General features: G+C 35.0%; 1 protein-coding gene across 1 annotated transcript in view; it reads right to left on the bottom strand.

Annotated features, from left to right (window-relative positions):
- The window catches only part of LOC107102374 (disks large homolog 1-like), a 92,003-nt gene that overhangs the window by 1,515 nt on the left and 71,229 nt on the right, over nt 1-19,259 (bottom strand). The window contains exons 6-10 of the mRNA XM_015401658.1: nt 8,934-8,987; nt 4,838-4,888; nt 1,812-1,936; nt 588-757; nt 19-155 (exon numbers count right to left, since the gene is read on the bottom strand). Of these exons, the coding sequence (XP_015257144.1) occupies nt 19-155; nt 588-757; nt 1,812-1,936; nt 4,838-4,888; nt 8,934-8,987 (537 nt within the window). The remainder of the gene's footprint in view (nt 1-18; nt 156-587; nt 758-1,811; nt 1,937-4,837; nt 4,889-8,933; nt 8,988-19,259) is intronic.

The following is a 19,259-nucleotide window of genomic DNA, read 5'->3' on the forward strand; positions in this document are numbered from 1 at the left end:
CATAAAAGGGTTTCTTACAGCAATAAGTTTATCTCCTATTTGTAACCGTCCATCTTTGTGTGCAGCTCCTCCCTCAATGATTTTAGTCACATAGATGCTGTTGTCACCTGGAACGTGTTGGTTTCCAACACCCCCTGCTATGCTGAATCCTAAACCTAAAATAAAATAAAATAAAATAAAATAAAATAAAACAACATATAAAGGTAATATTTATGACATTTTAAATCTTTTTTTATAATTGACAAATGTATTAATCTTGCAGAAACTTTTAACTAATTTTAAGAACTAGCACATTCATAAATCTATGTTAAATTATTGTTTTAAGGTGTTTCATGAATTGTTTTAACTTATCGGTTAGTTTTCTGCTTCCCAAGCTGAATAATTTCAACAAATGATTTCAAGTTTCAACTCATATGATTTAAGAGAAAACTTTGTTTCAGAACTCAAAAAAACCCAAACAGATTTATTTGTATTTATCTCATGCTTAACTTATCTTTTTGTCGTTATTTTCAAATCAAAAACTGTATGTTTAAGTTAAAATGATGTACAGCACTTCAGTGATAATTGTGTTTATGGCAAAGTCTCACCTTTAGGTCCTTTGACCAGTTTAATATCCATGATTCTCTCAGCGAGGCTCCTCCTGCGTCGTATACACAATCGGACCAGTCCTCCTGCCTCCTTGAGTGCCTCCACTGCTCCGCTGTGTGTCACCTCCCTGACATCCGTGTCATTCACTCGGACTATACAGTCATTCACCCTGCACAGCAGTAATATAGACTATGTAAGGCAAAGCACTGAAATCATTTTTCTCAGCATTATCTCACAATTATTGGAAAGCTTTGATACAATAATTGCTATATGATCATCACAACTGATATCCTGCATTATGAGCTATTTCTTTATTTAATAAAATTATCTGGCTTCACTTAGCAATAATTTAAGAGGAACTGAAGATCCTTTGTTTTAATTCATACCTTACATTTTCAAATTAATATTTATTGATACAAAAAAAATTCTTAGGGGATACAAGTGATGTAACACAGGGGTCTATATCTATTAGCCATCTTTCAAAATGGGAAGGAGAGGAAGATCTGTCATTGAAGTAAGGCAGATATGTGTCAACCTTTAAAAAGGCTAAAAGGGATATAAATAAAAAGCCATCTACAGCCACTTACCCTGATCTAAAAAAGGTAAGTACGTGCATATAACAACAAAAACATGTAACTATTATGCAACTGATGAAAATTTATTTAAGGTGAAAGACACCTTAAAGGGTAATTCAGTACAGCTGCAAATGTTGGTATTGCATATTAATATTCATTATAAAATGTGCTAGATGTTAAGAATTTCAATTGAAGTAAAAGAAGTGTGCACCTGGGGTATATCTGCTTTTACTCCCCCACATATCTTTTCCTAATTATAGTTTTGGTATTTATTTAACCGATAGTTTTTTTTTTTTAAAGATTCTAAATTTTCTTTGGCTTTTTTTCAGCTCCAAATTACAAAAAAATAATAGCTGTTTATCTTAAATTCTTGTTCTTGTTATAAAATATATATAAATATATATATGTATGTAAATGATGGTGCTATATAATCACACATCCTTGAGGAAATATTGTAAAATCAAAAGCAACATATATGATTTCAAACACTTTTCAAACAAAGTACATCAGCTTTGTGTGAACAGAAATCTGTTCACGCAAAGTCCTACAGTGCTAATGTGACCTTTGATAGCCTCCTTCACTTAATGATGAATTGTTAATAGAATTTAGAATTTAGGACATTGTAAAAAAAAAAAAAATTGCTTCTACCTGAGTCGTCCATTCTGCGCTGCAGCTCCTCCTGGGATTATCTTGGTTATGAAGATTGAAGGGTCTTCTCCAATGTGGGGGTTATCTGTGCCACCAGCAATACTGAAGCCCAGGCCTGAGTTACCCTGCTCATACAAACAGAAAGAAAGTATGTGAAAAAAATGCCGATAATTCCTAACAAAAATAATTTTCCAATGAAAAATGAAAGATAATCAAACAATATTTCTGGTAAGGTTTTTTTTTTCAAGTCTAATATAAATTTGAAAACATTTCATTTTCATATGGATTATCATGTTATGCCAGTTACATCCATCAATGTATAGCAGAGTTTAAAAAACACCTTTAAACACCACTTTGGTTTAAAATACTTTCTTATTTGATGGTATCCATATGGTGGCTGCCAAAATATTTCTCTCTGCTGTTCAGTTACCTGAATAATAGGCAACCAAATTGTTTCCAAAGAAATCAAAGTTATCTTGTGGTAGCTAAAGGGCCAAAAATGCTTAATTAAGTTTACCCAGTTTAAAAATGTCAATATTTGTTAAGAATCAGATTAACTGTTGGCTTATACAGCAAGTAGCCTAACTAATTACCTAAATAATATACATATTTTGGCTTAAGTCTACAGTATGTTTTAAAGTTAAAACAATGTAACTATATAAATGTAAAAGATAGCATTATATGTAGGAAATATTGATATAATAATCTGTAACACGATTGAAATTATTGTTGATTTTAGATAGGCTGAATATTCATGTTTCACTGAGAGAAAAGTTTTTACTATAGCCTTATGTGAGTAATAATGCACAGTTTTATACTTTCTCTACAGGGAAGAAAAAATACATTAAAAAGAAAGAATAAAGCCATTTCTTTTTGTGAAATACCGGTCGGTCTTGCATATATTTTGTACACAAAAGATACATTATCCACTCTGAGAACACAGCAGGGCTCTCCCTACTGTCGTTCATTAAAAGAAGCCTTGTAGTTCTATTTCTCTCTTGCCGTCAGTCTTTTTTATTTCTCTTCCTAATCCGACTTGTAATTTACTTTATCACACGTCACAAAACCTTGGATATTTACAAGGATTGCTGGTAAACCCTCTTGGTAGATTCGTGTGATGATTGCTTTAGCATAGGCTTGTGGTCGAGAAGAATAGTGGGAAAAAATCAAGCCTATCTTGCCTAAGAAACATTTAATGAAAGAACATTAGAAGACAACTGAATATAATATCAACAGGGCAGGTCACCTTCATAATAGTCATGCTTAAAGGCACATTACAGCATAAAAGATGGCAGCTAAAATGGTACTGAGGAGAGATGGAAACAGGCGAGCTGCAATGCATCGAATAAATATTGGTTTGCATTTAAATTGGAAAGAAAAAAAATCAGAAATAAAGAATTATAAGGTTTTAAACAGGACCTTTTTAAATATATTATACTCATGATGTTTATTATTATAAAACACATCACAGTACACCTATGATGTTGTTATAATGAAATAATTTGTACACAGGATTATAACGTCTTGCTGCCAAAACCTAATACTCTCATTGGAACCTGAATAAAACTATAATCAACATGAATCTTAATATAACTTGAAAACATCTACTGTGTAAATAAATATATAACTAGGTGGAATATTTTGATTTTTCTTATTAATTTAATAATGTAACAAAACCAGAACATTTAAGTTATTTTAAATAATATTACATGCTTGAAACCTTAGCTGCTGGCAGGCATTCTTTTACCCATGCCCTGTCATGGATTTAGATCTAGTGTAATATCTGCTGCTGCTGTGTTTGCATCTATGTCCGTGGTGACTTTAAAGCAGCTTCAGTCAAGCAGACAGAACCAGGTCACAAGAGAATAGAACGGCAAAGTGAGACACAGAAAGACCGCCTTGGGGATGAGATAAAGGGAATATAATCAGGGAAGGGGAATCGTAGAGGACTGTGAAAGGAAAGTGGGTGATTAGAAAAAAAGAAATGGAGAGGACAGGGGAGCAAGTTGTGGACATGGACTAACACTAAAGCTAAAAAAAACAGTAAAAACAAATGATGAGATTGAATAGAAGGGAGATTTGGCAGAAGCAAGATCTACCAAATTTTGACCGACTAAACAGGAGTCCTTGCAAAAGTTTGTAATACCAATTAACTTCTTAATTATTTCAAATGTTGCAAACAGAGAGATCACTTTAGATTTTACAAAACAATCATAAAAGAAAAAAAAGGAGTTATTGATAGTTTTCTACACATATAGATTATATATCCTTCAGTCCACAGCAGGTTCCCCCAAATGTTTTTTTACAACAATAATCTTCTGCTTCAAATTCTTCAAACTGAGCTATGGATCTTCAAAGATACCAACTATCTCTGCTGGAAGTCTTATTAATGCTCTGCTTGGACAGCCTGTGTCTGGGTGGAAGGTCATGATTACATATGTTTAAGTTGTTTGCTTTCCTCTGTTTTTGGGTTTTGAATTGAACAGTGATACGTTTAAAGCTTTGGATATTTTCATCTAGTCGTGATTAGTCAAGCGTTCTTTGACCTTTATGATCATTTTTTTTGGCTGATGCTTTACAACAAATTTTTGAGATCTCCCCAAAAAGGGTAATATATTTTGGAACCTACACACAGGTGCTAAAGGGTTTTGCACTAGATCTTAATTAAGCAGCATACGATTAAGGAGGACTTAATACAAATGCATGCAACATTACTGAGATTTCTAAATAGAAAAAAACTGAAAGCCATGTAGCCATCTCACACACTTTAAAGGTACATGCGTTCACTCGTGTTGCTCTTTCACACAAAAAGGGAAACACATTAAAGCATCTGGATGATATGTAACAAACTTTGAAAAAGTCCAAGGGTTATTATACATGTTCAATGTTTTGTGCATCATTATGTCAGACACATTAGGAACGGATATGTTAGGTCTGCTACTTATTACAATTTGAAAGACAGCAGCCTTTTATAAAATGCAAAGTAAAATTTCTTTGGTGCATGAAGTGCATGGAACATTTTTTACCCTTTCCAGCGTGATTTCCTCATACTCATAGTCTGCTTCTGTTCCATTGACCTGTCAGAGAGGAAAAAAAAGAGACAATATTTTTGTGTAATGAAATGAGGTAAGCATCTTTAGGGAACAGTGAGCTGTTAGTATTTTTAAACCACTGCTGATATTCAGGAATTAATAGTTTAAGTAATATCCAATATAAGGGAGTAAGGCATAAAAGATAAGACTTTTAAGCAAATGTAAATTAACAGTCAGAAATGTTTTGCTAGGAATTTTGAATGTAAATAAAAATATTGTATCTAAAATTTTTCACATGGCATTTCTTGCATTGAATCAATTTCTTAATGTTTTAGCCATTTAAAATGTATCTGAAATGTCTTGCTTTTTAAGTTCAAACACTTGCTCATTGCTCAGGATATTTCTTTCTAGACTAGTCATTCATTAAAAAACAAAATATAATTTATTATTCAATTCCAGAAATAATTGATAGCTGATGCCCCATTTGTTTTAAAGCAAAAAGACGTTTTAATGTCCCTTTTACAGTGGATTTTTGAATTGTTATCTAAATGTCATAGGTGTTGTAATTTATTGCAAATGTTAAAAAAAGGATAATTTTGCCAGTGTTTGCTTTGTCGGCTTGGACTGCAAGCTCGTTCACAAAGGAAACAGTGCTTTGCATCTAGAAAACTGGGTCGACCTTTCTGGTACTTCACTGGACTGGTTTGAATCCTGCCTAAAGGACAGGGACTTTTATGTGTAAGTAGGGAACTTTAAATCAGAGACCAGAAGAATGACATGCAAGGTTCCTAAAGGCTCCATTCTGGGCACCCTACTATTCAACATCTACATGCTCCTCTTAGCTCAGTAAATAGCAAGCGTCAAGACTAACTAACTTTTTGCACTAACTAACTATGCAAACAACACAGAGCTTTACAGCTCAATGCCACCAGGTGACAGACATGGGCAATGTGGAGTCAACAAGTCATCTCCATGTCATGTATTTAATCTACCCAGCCAATTAACCAGGTGAGTCCAATCTGCACAGGTTAATTCACGGTGAAGATTGGACTCACCTGCTTTAGTGGCTGGGTAGAACAAATACATGACATGGAGATGACTTGTTGACTCCACATTGCCCATGTCTGCCAGGTGACTATGAATCCATCAGGGCATTGCCTGGATGCTTAGTACAGATATGTGGATGCTCCATAATTTTTTCAATTGAATAAAAACAAAACTGATGTAATAATTTCCAACCAAAAAAGGAGAGATCCATTGTTAGCTCACAGTTTCAGCTACTACAGTTAGAAAGCACTGATAATGGCCAAAATATTGGTGTCACAATGGACTAAGTAAAGGACTAATGTCCAAACAAGAACTAGAAAAACTCAATCATGCATTTATCTTCATAGGTTTGCCTAAAACGTCCATGAGACACCTGCAGCTGATCCAAAACACTGCTGCAAGTGTCCTCACTAGAACTAAGAAAGTAGAGCACATCAGCCCAGTTCTGCAATCCTTCCACAGGCTCCCTGTAGCTCAGAGAATAGACTTTAAAATCATTCTGTTAGTCTATAAATCACTTAATGGATCTGCACCTCAATAAATGACAGATTTGTTGTCAGTGTATCCCAGACCACTCAGGTCTTCTAGTTCAAGCCTACACTGGAACTAGAACCAAACACAGAAAAGGAGCATTCCATTTCTGTGATCTTGTCTGGAACAAACTTGCAGAATATTTTTAAAAGTGGTGAAAGCCTACATTATTTGGAGTCAATGTTAAAAACCCATTTGTTTAGAGCTCCCTTTGACTGTTGAAGTTAACTGTTAACTGAGGTATTATTTGCTTAAGGTTGTGGTCAAACTGTTTTGTTTTACTACCTGCTTTTATCATGTTTTTATCATCATTTGCTTTTACTCTGGTTTTATTTATCTTCTATTTTATTGTTTAGTTCATGTAAAGCACTTTGAATTGCCCATGTACTGAATTGTGTTATATAAATAAACTTGCTCTGCTTTTGTTTTATATCTATACAATAAGTATATTGATTCTATATAGGTAAACTAAAATGAAACACTAACATTAAAATAGTGTACTATTACTTAATCAACCTGTTTATATAACGACAAAAATCGCACAACATATAATACAAAATCAAAGTGGATAATATTTATGAATGACATATCCAGAAGATTAAAATCCTAATGCGCAGCTTCTGATGATGCATCTCTGATGTCACATTCAAAAACGTGTCTTTAAAATCTGTTGTGTCTATTTGTCAATGACCATCATGATAGGCCCCAGCCCCCCATGGCCATGCACAGATAAGCAACTATAGACAATGAGGAAGGGGTGCACAGACTTTTGAACTGAATTAGAAGCACACAGATATTTCTTCTCAGACACTCTCTAGGTGGTACTACATTTTTGTAGATGCAGTTGCTGCATGCACTAGATCAAACAGCCACACAGAGATACAGTGGTCGACTGGCGCCCCAGGGGCCAATGTAATCCGCCTGTCTGTAATCTGTGTCTTTGTGCAGTCAGATTACTTTAGATTTTGAATATTTGCTATTTTAAACAGTCTCCCTTAAAATGCCATGTGTTGTGAGTCTATTCTCATCCACAGAAATGCTCCTCCTCCCTTTTGACTGAGCATTGCAGCATAAAAAGTGTAACTCAATTATTTGAACAAACAACGGTTACATGATCCTGCTTTACTCCTAAACCAGCACTGAAATTGCTTAGATATTCAATTTTTTTTTTTTTTGGAACTAGGTAATGAACTTTATCAGAAACAATAAAAAAGCAAGCAACGGACAGTCCTTAATATCATTCAGTGATTAAGGGAGTTATCTGAATGTCAAGGGAATCCGTCCCTAATTGAAATTTCTTACAGATTCAGTCCAGCAGGGAGCAGTTCCACAGTAATTACATAATAAAATTATCTAACAAAACCACATTGATTCCCTGCAGCAGCTGGTCAACATTAGGAGGACATCTGGATTTATCTAATTCTGGATTGAGAGTTCTGTTTAAATAGGATGCTGCAGCCTTTAAAACACACATTTACTGGACATATATGCTAACATTCATTATAGATATTTAATTGCAGGAGCAGAAGCTTTAAACTCTGTGTTTGATACAACAGTGGGGCTGACATTTTTATTGTTTTCCTGTCATGGGCATCTTTATATGGATGGTTTTTAAAGCTTGCAAGTCCTTCTCTTTCTGAAGGGTAGAATATTGTGTTAAAAATAAGACTTTTCTTTTTTATCCAATGCTTCTGAATTCAGGCTTGCGTTTGCCATAAAACAAGCTCTAATGACATTTAAACTGTATTTCCACATCAAAAGACAGCACATAAATGTAGGAAAACCACTCTTGCATATTCTATATCCTTAAAAAGATTTTTCAGGCTCAGAAAACATTCTCTTCGAACCTTTGGAACTAGACTTTCGAAGTGGTGCTAAAAGATTTTTTTTTACTTTGTTTTTCATTCTTTGGGAAATAGACTGAGTAATCCCAGATTATATAGAAAACAAGTATAAGGGCAAATTAATCTTAATGTGGAGAAAGTTGTTCCTTTAAAAGATTCACTGAATTCTTAAAAATTAAAGACAATAAATAATCTTTCAGACATTTTAAAATTAATTATTATACTATGACGGTAATTATTCGTGGGAAATACAGGTTTTGCATTTTTTTTCCTTTTTATTACTACATGCCTTTAAAATTGAGTGTCGAAAAACAAGCAAAAATTTCAACATGAGATTTTATTTTTTAAACAGAGATGAAGTGGAAGTAAAAGGTTTTTAAGATAAAATTGTATATGTACATGCTGTATAGCAACCTACATGTAGATCTTAATCTTAAACAGGCTGATTTTTAATCAATAAACAAATTTAAGCTGCATATAGGTTTATTCTTATGTCCAAAACCAATAATTAACTACACAAACAACATAAAAAACACTAGTATCTTTAAAATGATTCATCAGTTCTTGGCTTTTCTCAATAATTACCCAAAAAGAGACATAATTCTTATCTAGAACTAACCACTAAAAGGACGCTGTTCACTAATCAGTGCAGTTTAAGCCATACTTACATATGGGGGGGTGTCTACGCTGTCGGTATTGACCACCACTGGAGGGGGGTTGGCCTGCAAAAACAGGAAAGAGTCATTTATTAATTACATTCTCAGTGATTTTAAAATAAAACCCTGTTACAACTAGTGAGAAACCCAAAGATAAAGCAACAATAACAACTTACTCGTCTCAGGTTTTGGTACAGCATGTTGAGTACATCTGCTATGGATTACCACCATGGAGCGACTGCGTACACCGCATGACATACTGCACAGCCCTTATAGTGGACAGTACTACGTACCACACTGGAAAACCACACTATGTACTTAGAAAAATATTGCCATAAACTGCTTTTTAGCAACTTAGAGCTGCAATACAAACATTTTAACACTATACCTTATATGTCTACATTGTACAGCGAAGGTAGTATTTCTAAGGTATGTTTTTAAGTAAGGTGAAATTCTAGAAATGTTTTAAAATGTATATGTACATCTTTTTTCCACGCTGCACACAATTCTTGGTCTCATCTTAGCTCCTGATTCCCTAGTTTTACAATCCTAGTTTTGCCAGACTCGCAAAGGAAAGAATAAAACAAATGATTTTAGCAACGGCCTGAGCTCTGTACGCACATAAAAAAAAAAAATAATAATAATAATAAAACACACAAGCTTTTAAAGTTCAGAATGTTGCCTTTTCACTTCATATTTGCAAAAGACGTGTCAATCCTATTATTCCACTGCTTTTCTTCAAGTCCTCCTGCTTTCTGTCCTCTTAGGTTCATCGGTTGCAGCTCTAGTCCTCCGCTACATACCACAATAAAAATAGCCAGTATGACTAAGAACTAAACCTCTTTCATTGCAGTCAAAAATAAAAAAGGCTACAAAATAAACCACTAAAACTGCACCAAACAGGGTTATTAACTAAATGGACAGTTCAGACTAACGTCAAAGTATAAATGTGTATCATAGCGACAGCAGCATCAGCCCCTTTCCATTAATCTGTTCCACACATCACCCGGTTCTGCTCCCTGATCTCTCCTCTGTTTGATCTCTCTCTCCCAAACATACACACATCATCTCAATCCATGTGTATCTCCCCCTCTGTCCAAAGTGTGTGACAAACAGACTGGATGCTTGATCACACATGGCAACAGAGGGGGGTGGGTGTGGTGGGTTTGTAGGGATTATAGTTATGGTGGGAGGAGCAAGTTGCCAGTTGAAAAAAACAATAATGAATTCAAAAGATGGAAGCAAACAAGCAAAATACACAGAAATAAATAAAAAAAGAAAAGACAAATGTACAGATTTGACTGCAGAAGTAGGGGGGAAGTTCAGGGGGGCATGGCTAAGTAGTAGAGTTCACTCACACAGAGTGGGAGTAGTACAAGTTGGCAGCTGCTATTATCTCTATGTGTTTGCCAAAAAACTGAGTAAGAAAAACATATATTTTAACTCATTTGGACACATGTTACAATGATTCATTGGGATTAGGGTTCTGCAATGAAATAATAATTTAAAAAATAAGGCCTAAATTTTCTGAAATAAAACATGGAGCCCTGAAGGTAAAAAAAAAAAAATCGATAAAAACAAATATTCAGCAGCATTTTATTTTATGACATGAAAATGTTTTGCTTTTTGCTACAATAATACATCTTTTGATTTCCTTTCTGTGGGACACAAAACATTTTAACCCCTCACAAGTAAATGGGGACAAGAACAAACAAATACCAATGTAAGATTATAGTATAGGCCTAAAAAAACAAAATCTCTAAGATCTTCATACACAGTTGAACTATATAAAATACTGAATACAAACGACTTTCCAGGCCGTGTTTGATGTAAACAGCTAAAACAATAACACACACAAACAAATGGATCAAAAAGAACACAAAATAAAATGAAAAATAATAATTATATTTAAAAATAACAAAAAAATTAAATAAAATAAAAGTAGTAAAAATTATGTTTTACAATCACAGGTAGTACAAGGCTTTTAGAAATACACAAAATATTTTGTACTTTTATTATTTATTAAGAATGGACTTTATATATATTTTTTAAGTTAGATGATTTCTTTTATTATATATATGCTTATTAGAAATGTTGCTATTAAATGTATGTTCCTCACTTTTAGTACAATAGTTCCCAAACATATGTGTCTGGCTATTGCTTTGTGACACCAAATCAAAACATTTTTTTCAGATTTTAATATTTATAGCAAACCATTGTTTCACCATTATCATTACGCCTATTTTTAAACAAAATCAAATACCCTGCATTTGTTTATTTGTGACCCACAGTGGGGGTCCTGACCCCCAGCTTTAGGAACCTCTTCTTTATAGCGCTTCAAGCTAACATTGCAGGTGTATTGCAGTCACTTTAATGTGCTAACTGATTATTTGCTAGTAACTACCACATAATGACATTATAAATCAGCTGTTAAAATTTGTGCTAAGTCACCTTAGTTGGCAGTAATGCAGGTTAAAAATCCCTGACAGAAACCTACTTAACTTTTAATTCTCCATTGCATTTCAGAAACCTTATATGACCCCTTCACAACTGTAAAAATATTGTTTCAGTCTGTTTCTGTGAGTGTGTGTGCAGGTCACTTGTAAAACGACAAATCCAACCAGTCAGCTGTGTCCAGTCTGGTGTTTTTTATTGACATGCCAAGTCAAGCCAAAATGCTTTATATAATCATCATGTGTGTGATTGTGCATGCTGGGGTGTGTGTATGTGTGTGTGGTGGGTCATGTGTTACACGAAAAGGCCATAAGAACAAATGCACAAACACACACAGCATCCATATCCAGATAGTGTTCAGCTGCCCTGTGCAAGAGATTGTTAGTTGTTATATAATTGTGGTTACACCAGCTGTGTTATTATGGCATTACTACCCCTTTCAGTCCAGCCAGAGCTTAGTAAGGGATTCAAACTAACCGTGGTTTGTCTCATCAGGCAGAGATCCATGGACAAACAAGTGATTAACTCCTTTAGTCAGAAGTCTTTACCATGAGACACAAAGGCAAAGTGATCAGACTGTTTAAATTGTGTGTTTGGATTGAAGTACAAATAACTTTTTTAGTTCCTCTGTCACTTTATCAAAACCTATCACTTCATTCAATTTAATGAAGGGTCAGAATAAATAAAACTGTGCAGAGTAAATGCTGGTAAATATATAACAAAGTAGACAACACACACAGAAACTATGGAAACGTGCCATGAAAATCATTTTTAAAAAATCATGTCAAGTTGTTTCACGATATCAGATAATTTAATGACATTTTTTTTTTGGCATTTTTCTCCTAATGTCCTTTTTTCCTGGATCTTCTATGATGTCATATTGTGCACCACTCTGGTTAAGATAACTGTTTATACAAAAGCACAAGCTTTCAACATAGTGGCTGGCTGTCTATCTTAATTTGCAATTAAACTCTATTTGAATAATGAGTTTATCAGAAAGAGCATGACTCTAATCAAATCAGACTGGCCCGGCTAATCATGCTAATCAAGCTAAGTGGCTTCTATCTCTGAACATTGTACCCAGAGCACACTTACTACCTAACTGTCATTAACAGACAGTTGCTATGCTGTTTTATCTTCCTCAGCTTACAGTGAAGAGTTTATTCAACACTTTTACACATGGATGCTTTGGAAATTGCAATCTTGAACGTGACTCCACTGATTGAAACTGTCATTTTCATTATGTTCTGACATCCCACTGGTTTCTTGCAAATAGGTGAGATATTAAAAAATCTGCTTTGCAGGCCTTTCCAAGCCTTTCTTTGAAGGCAATGAAATAATTTACAACACAGGATATGGGTGTTAAAAACATTGGTTGCCAGCAGAGTGCAGCCTTGTGTGCTTTACTGACAGTTTGATAAATAAATTGGAAATGCTGCAGGGTATAAAATGTCCCCAACACTAAAACACACACAGCTTTGTTGTCATGACATATGGAGACATTTCATTGACTTGCATTAATTCTATATGGCCGAACCCAGATCCATACCTTAACCCTAACTATTACTCGAACATACCTAACCCTAACCCAAACTGAATTCATACCTTAGTCATAAACCTAACCCCAACTCAAAGAACAGAACTTTACCATATGGTGACCAGTACAATGTGCCTGTAAGGTCTGTAAATATAGTAAGAAAAAAAAGGCAATTGATCCCATTAAGTCCCATTACAACTTTAGTGAGTGCAGCACTTTGAAAAAAAAAACAAAAAAAAAAAACAACAACAAATATGGTCAACCATGTTTTGATTGGAATGTTATAGACCACAGTCTGAGTTGGGTTTTCTCCCAGAAAATTGATGGTTTTAGCTTAGTACACCTTGCAGTTTTATTTTAGAAGGGGAGAAAAAGAAACAATGTTTGCTAAAGTTTGCTCAAAAGCAAATAAGTGCTTACATACCTATCTCTTTGATATATGGCCTTATCCAGGTTCTATCCTTCCATCAGTAATCTACTCTCTTGTCAAGAGCGAAGCACAGTAACTCTCCAAAATATCATGCTGGTTAGCATTTCCTTGCTTGGTCAGTTCTTGTATTTACAAATCAAAAGAACAACAAAAACACTCTGAAACGACATTTGAATATGTCATTTCAGTGTTTTTATAGGTTTTGCCAAAAAAGTTCATCAGACGGCTGCAGCTGATCAAAAACACTACTGCTCGTGTTCCCACTAGATCTAAAACAGTAGAACCCATCAGCCTGCTGAAGTCAATCCACTGGCTGCCTGTAGCTCAGATAATAGACTTTAAAATCCCTCTGTTGTCAATAAATCATTGAGACTTATTGACAACAGATTTATTGTCATCAACCTCCCAGACCACTTGGGTCTTCTAGGTCAAGCCTACTCTTTACATCCAGAACTAGAACCAAACATGGAGAAGCAGCATTTAGTTTGTATGCTCCACTTATCTTGAACAATCTATTTAAAGTCAAAGTTAAAAACCCATTTGTTTAAAACTGCCTTTGACTGCTGTTAACTCAGGTATAATTAGTTTGTTTGTGGTCCAACTGCTTTTTTTGCTTTACAGCCTTCTTTAATCATCTTTTTATCTTTACTTTCTTTTACTCTGCTTTTACTTTCATTGTATTTAATTGTTTTATTCATTTGATTCATGCACTTTGAATTGTTTTGTATTAAGTTGTGCTATACAAATATACTTATCTCACCTTGTCTGCTTTCATTAAATCCGTATGCAAATCTTAAGCAAAGTTTTGAAATTTCACAGCAATAAAAAAGCGAAAAAAATTAATCATATTTCAGATTGATTTAACAAAGCTACCTAAACCATAATTCCATTAGAGCTTGAGGTACCGCAGCCATGTAAAAAACATTAAGTATTTGGCATACTAGCATGGACCACAAAATTTATTTTCTTAAAATCCAATATTTTTTAAAATATTGTAATTTCCATTAACCTTGTCTTATACAACACTTCAAAATGTGCATAAAATAATTAATGGGAAAACAGATAATGAAATACACATTTAAAAAACTTATATCAAAGGATAATTTAGGTTGGCCAATTACCCTAACAATGAACCAACTTCTTTTCAACTTCATTTTTTTGTGTATGATTTTGCAGTGTGGTAGTCTCTAAAATGTATTTTTTTTCCTAATGCATCTGAATTGGGGGATTAGGCCTAGACTAAATTTCTATCAAAATATATTTCTTTTTTTTTATAAAATATAATTATATAATGATATGCAATGATATGGAATTATTGTCCACCCCTAAGGGAGATTATAGCCATATATACCTATACTTTATTTTATCAGCAATTTTTAACTATAATGTCTGATCTATATTAAATTTTTTTGAAGGGATAGCTCCTTGGGATGAAAAAACTAGTTTTCAAGGGGATCTTTGACACAAATAACAAACACACAAATGACAGAAACAGGATTTAAAAAAATGGATGATTGCTGTCTACAGGGTTTGCTTTCTACAATGTATACAGCCTAAAAAAATATAGGAATAAACCACTACCGATTTAAAAAAAAAAATGTAAGCATACAAGATTCAGGTTACTGCTTACTTTCTTTCTCAAAATATATGTTAAATAAGGTAAAAATTTGCTTTTAATTTCCATTTTCTAAAGAAGAATAAGTTACTGACAATATTTCTCAGATAAATGTACCTTCAAACGTTTGCTTAAGTTTATTTCTATATCTTTTTCTAGCAAGAAATAACTGCTTATCTCTAAGTAAAAAATCAAACATACATGCCCCTGATCACTGTAAACCTACCTGTATATGGGTGTGCACTGGTCGACAGTGGTGACGAAGTGGCACATGTGGATGTGCAGCTGCTGAGTGTGCAGTCCAGATATATGTGTCATTAGGCCATGGATTGCTAGCAAGTTTGCCTTTGCTCTTGGTGGGACTCTTTTTTACACTATCTCTAAGGTTGGGAAACTTCCCTCTTGAAGCCCTGGTGGTCAAGTTGGTGGGCAGCGTGCTCCATCCATTTCCTCCCAGCCCAGAACACAAGGGTAGCTGTGGTGAGTGAAATGGGTGGATGGATAGCGACTGGGAGGCATGAGGAAGAGGAGCACAGCAGTTCTGCTGCTGTTGATACTGCTGAAACAAGGAGTGGTGACTAGATGAATGGCAGTGGTGTTGGTAGATTTGATTAGATGAAGGTGACGTAAAAATATGACTGGGCGAAACCGGTGGGCAGCAATGCTGAAGGTTCTGGGCCGGATGCTGGAACTGATGATGACTTGCTGACAGGTGAAGCTGGTGGTGGCTCGGAGATAAATGAAGCTGGTGCTGACTTGGAGATAGACGAAGTTGATTTTGGCTTGGCGAGTGCATAAGGTTATTTGATGACTGTTGCACCAGGTGGCATGTAGTTGATGACGGATCTAGCTGATGACATGGAGATAGTGGTGCTATGTGGTAATAGCTAGGAGAAGGAGAAGGAAGCAGTTGTTTCTGAGAATGGCAACTTTGCTTTCCTGATTGGGGTAAATGCTTGAGTGAGTGGAGCTGTGAAGATTGCATTTGATGATTTGGCAGCTGCAACAATCTCTGGTTCTGCTTGGAATGGCTTTTTCCTGACTTGGTTTTCCCTTTGCCACACTTTCCCTTGGTAGAACTTGGCTTTTTGGGGCTACAACAAAATTCATGATTGTGAAAATAGGTGGTCATTGTGTCAAAGATTTTTAAAAAGAACAAAAAAATTACTTTCTCTCCGTTTTTTGTAGATTTCTTTTATGACAAAGTTATAAAGCAGTGAGAAATGAAAGCAACTCTTTGGACTATTTCAGTCATAATTTCAAGATCAGGCGAATCTTTCATATATCCAGTAATGATGATAGTTGGGTATATGAGTATTTCTCTTTATCTGAACCTGCTGAATATCTGAAAGCTGAGAAACAGTCACCAGAAATCTTGTAATTGCTTTGTCTTTTTTTTCTCTCAGATCACTGAAAAGCAAACCATTCTTCTTTAGAAAAATGTAAAATTTTAAAAGCACACCGAGCCTCCAATGTCCACAGGACCATCAAGACGATTTGAAACCAGAGGAAAGCAGCAGAACCACTTCAATGAGTCCAATCTCCAGCTAGTTCCGTCACTTAGTTCAGGGATCATTTCAAACGTTCCACAAAGAAAATTTAGCCACTCCCTTGGCAATATTTCTCCTCCAGCCGTCAGATAGTCAACTCATTTTAGCCACCTACCTTTCTGCACATCATGCCTTCACCCAGATGTGTTGGCAGGTCTGGTCATACTATAGTTCTGATATTCCATAAAGAAAAAACTAAAAGCAGTAAGTTCAATTAGTCTCAAAATGATTTTCCTTTTCTTGCATCCAGAAGAAATACAGGTAAAAAAAAGTTTTTTTTCCTTGTCTGCCCTCTCTAATAATATCTATTTTTTTCTCTTATATAAAATGGTATGTCTACAATAATTTAAAAAAAATATCAGACTGCATCTATGTTCACAGGTCTATCTCTAAGCTTTCCTCATCTTTCTGTGCTACCTTCCTCTGACAGTGTCTGCCCCGCTCTGCCTCTCTGTCTCTTTCATTCCCGGACTGGCCAATTAGGGACTTCCCTGGACTCCTGCACATGACAGCACCCAGGCATGACTAATCGATAGGCAACCAGGGACAGTGATACAGTGCTTGGAGCTCAGAAACAGTTTATTTGATTGTACAATAGTAGGAGAGCTCTGATTGGCTAAGGGTGGCCAACTCCATCAACCTTTGTCTTGTTCTTTTAAAGCTATACAAGGCAAAGTGTTAAAGTGTTAAAGTGTCTCTGTGCATTGGCTTACTTCCCTGAGAGATGTTTGAGAGTTTCAGAGTGAATGAGTTTTTACAATTTCACAGGCTTGCTCATATTGATTTTCCAGATACACAGACAAAACTGCCCAGGTATATACCGTAAAGAGTTGATATAGCAACACATTTTAAACCAAAAACAAAACCTTAACTACAAATTAAAATTGAGAAGTAGGTTTGTTTCATTAAAACAACTTCTTTTGCAGCCCTGGTCCTAAATAAATAGCTATTGTTTAACTTTTTTGTCATCTTTATAAATATGTCTCTGTAGCTCTATCTAAAATAACTAAAAAATGTGATCTTCAGAATGGGAGATATACAGTCACAAAAATTATTGTAAAAGCCTGTCATGTCAAAATAGCAGAAGCTGAGAAGGAATGACAACAAACATATGTTTTCTTTTTCTTCTGATGCTCCAAAAAAAGCTTGCATGGCATCTCAAATCAATTAAATACCCCTAAATCCTCTGCATGACGCAGTAGAGGATGGATGAATGAATGGATAGATGGATGCATGGATGAATGCACGATTGGAAGGATGCATGGATGGATGATACAACCCGTTAAAAGTGGGATGTTTGATCAGATTGACCCAAAATATAAATTAAAAAGTTTCAATTTCATCTAGGTTGTTTGTGTATTTGAAAAAGGTCCCATTTTCAAGGTGTACATGAATGTATCACAAAAAAAAGGAACAAAAAAAAAACATAGCAACTTAAATTTCCATCTAGTTGAAAGTATCCTGCAGATATGATCAGTGTGTGGCTTTATATCATATGCTGTGCAGCATTTTGGACTGTTTGAACACTCTAGGCAGCTGTATTTGGAATTTAGCTTATTTATCTTCACTGATGTTTACATTCAGCTTGATGTTGTTTCAGGTGAATAATTCAGTTACGTCTGTAGTTAAGTCAGCTAAATATCCTTTTGCTTTCGCCTATGCTGACATAGTTTAGGTTCAGTCCACATTTTTGTCCTCCAGAACAGCTGCATCAGAAACCCTATTTTTTCCTATTAGCAGAGTTAGATGATAGCTGAAAGCCTCTCTATTTAGTTTTGGTCTCACTTCTTCATCAGAATCAGGATCATAATATTACATTTGACAAAATTCTGCATTCTTCTTCAAATATGTGTAATGTTACATCCAAAAGAGGGACTGTTGTTAAGGGGAGATCGTGAATTAATTGATTGACTTTATTGATCTTGCAGTGGATAAATGGTTACATCAGCTCAAATAGTCAAAGGAGAAGAAGAAGGTGCCAAAGGAATAAAGAGTTACATGGGATATATATATAGTATGAAATCTTTTTCTTTTTTATGGTAGGATTATTATACAGGATTATCGCACAGGGTGTTTACATCGGAATCGGCATGAAGAGAACTGTCAAACAATCATAAGGTTGTGTCTTTAATTCCAGTTTTACCCTATCATGTGCCATTGTGTCCCTTGTAAGGAACAAGTCAGTCACTTTAAAGAATGTCAGAAAATATCATTCAGCATAAATAGCTCCAAAATAAAAATATAAATAAAACAGTATCTTACTTCTGACTACAAAATATATGCTCACAGAGGCAAAATAGATAATTGTCTTCCAGTTAAATTATTATTCAGGTTCAAACTCCAGCTTCAGCTGGCATTTAGAAAAGAGCAATAGCAGCCTTTGGATAATGTCTTAAGCTGAAGAGATGTGCTCAGATAAATATATCTCATTATGACCAAAAGGTGTGTGTTTTATAATGTCATCTAATACCAACACTTGCCCCAACACAAGTTGTGAAGAAAAAGAGAGCCAGATAGATAAATGAGTGATATGACAAACAAGCACAAATGTAGACTGCATAGAGAGATGCAGAGAGGGTGGGAGTGAAAGAGAACACTCTGTGAGTTAGCGAGTATAGATGTGAATGTGTGTTCCCTGTGTAAAGTGCTGCTAGCGCTGCAGGCAAACCACTAAGTCAGGGGAGAATGAGCAGGGAGAATGGGCTGTTAGCATCACAGTGCTAAATGAATGCTGATACAAGAATGAGACGGT

This window comes from Cyprinodon variegatus, unplaced genomic scaffold (assembly GCF_000732505.1).
Source record: "Cyprinodon variegatus isolate N-32 unplaced genomic scaffold, C_variegatus-1.0 Scaffold1244, whole genome shotgun sequence".
NCBI lineage: Eukaryota > Metazoa > Chordata > Actinopteri > Cyprinodontiformes > Cyprinodontidae > Cyprinodon > Cyprinodon variegatus.